We start from the raw sequence: 1,840 nt of genomic DNA on the forward strand, positions 1-1,840 counted from the left end.
GCCCTCTCTCTCATCCTCCCCTCTCCTCCCCCTCTCTCATCCTCCCTGCCCTCTCTCATCCTCCCTGCCCACTCTCATCCTCCCTGCCCACTCTCATCCTCCCTGCCCACTCTCATCCTCCCTGCCCTTTCTCATCCTCCCTGCCCTCTCTCATCCTCCCTGCCCTGCTCTCTCATCCTCCCTGCCCCTCTCATCCCTCATCCTCCCTGCCCACTCTAACCTCTCTGCCCACTCTCATCCTCCCTGCCCACTCTCAATCTCCCTGCCCTTTCTCATCCTCCCTGCCCTCTCTCACCCTCCCTGCCCTCTCTCATCCCTCCTCCCCCTCTCATCCTCCCTGCCCTTTCTCATCCTCCCTGCCCTGTCTCATCCTCCCTGCCCTTTCTCATCCTCCCTGCCCTTTCTCATCCTCCCTGCCCTCTCTCATCCTCCCTGCCCTCTCTCATCCTCCCTGCCCTCTCTCATCCCTCCTCCCCTTCTCATCCTCCCTGCCCACTCTAACCTCTCTGCCCACTCTCATCCTCCCTGCCCACTCTCAATCTCCCTGCCCTTTCTCATCCTCCCTGCCCTCTCTCATCCCTCCTCCCCCTCCCCTCTCATCCTCCCTGCCCTTTTCTCATCCTCCCTGCCCTCTCTCATCCCTCCCTCCTCCTCCCTGCCCTCATCCTCCCTGCCCTTTCTCATCCTCCCTGCCCTCTCTCATCCTCCCTGCCCTCTCTCATCCTCCCTGCCCTCTCTCTCAGTGTTGATGTGACATTTGTTCTCTCCCCTGGCTGCCTCTCCCTGCAGTGCTTCTGTGATCCTGTCTCTGTCTGAGTACACTCACTATGGTGGGAGAGCAGAGACACACACACACACACACACACTTATACACACACACACACATACGCATTCAGACACACACACACATTTTTTTTTTTTTTTTTACATTTTAGTCACTTATCAGACACTCAGAGCGACTTACAGTAGTGAGTGCATTGATTTTCATACTTTTTAAAACATTTGCATGTACACACGCATACTCATTGGCACGTAGGCACACATGCACACATGCACACACAAGAGCACTAGCATGCACACATACATACATACATACATACAATACATACATACATACATACATACATACATACATACATACATACATACATACATACATATGACTCCCCTCTCTTTCTAGCATGATCACATGATCTGTGTCGGTGTGAAGGTCTGTGTTTCCAACGTGGTTCCCAGCAGCTTCTTGTTTCAGTGAATGTGTGTGTAGCGTGTTTGGGTGCATGCGTGCGGGCGTACTGTGTCTACTGGCTACTGTGTATACACTGGTGTGCACTCATGTTTCAGTTTATCTTTGTATATGTGTGGGAGTGGGTGTGTGTGTGTGGGCGTGTGTGTGTTTCTCAACACTCACCCTGTGCATACTACTACGAAGTCCATGGCATTCCATCCGTTCCTTATGTAGGAGTTCTTATGGAAGGCAAATCCTAGAGCCAGGATCTTAATGCCTGACTCAAAACAGAAGATCCCTATGAAGTAGGGCTCAGTGTCATCCTAAAGGAGAGAGAGAGGGGGGTAATAGAAGAGGGCTCAGTGCAAAGATTTTACAGGGTTCAACTTAAAGGGACAATCTGCCAGTTTAAACCATGTTTTTATTTTCAGAAGTACATTGTTTACAAACAAAGGAGTAAACAAACTTGTATAATATTGTTTTGGGTTCCAATGGGGATGTACCAACTGCAGATTGCCCCTTTACAAACACAATGTATGACATAATCCAAGATGCCAGACAGTGAGAAGTAAGGCTCTATGGTGCTGAGAGGACAGAGAGATGTCAGACAGT

At 50.5% G+C, this 1,840-nt stretch overlaps 1 protein-coding gene and 1 pseudogene across 1 annotated transcript in view; one reads left to right on the plus strand and one right to left on the minus strand.

The window, feature by feature from the left end:
• The window catches only part of LOC115126624 (voltage-dependent P/Q-type calcium channel subunit alpha-1A-like), a 340,470-nt pseudogene that overhangs the window by 207,990 nt on the left and 130,640 nt on the right, over positions 1-1,840 (plus strand).
• The window catches only part of LOC115126622 (voltage-dependent P/Q-type calcium channel subunit alpha-1A-like), an 87,940-nt gene that overhangs the window by 85,464 nt on the left and 636 nt on the right, over positions 1-1,840 (minus strand). Inside the window, 1 exon segment of the mRNA XM_065011044.1 lies at positions 1,412-1,586. Within this exon segment, the coding sequence (XP_064867116.1) occupies positions 1,412-1,586 (175 nt within the window).

This window comes from Oncorhynchus nerka, linkage group LG26 (assembly GCF_034236695.1).
Source record: "Oncorhynchus nerka isolate Pitt River linkage group LG26, Oner_Uvic_2.0, whole genome shotgun sequence".
NCBI classification, from domain to species: domain Eukaryota; kingdom Metazoa; phylum Chordata; class Actinopteri; order Salmoniformes; family Salmonidae; genus Oncorhynchus; species Oncorhynchus nerka.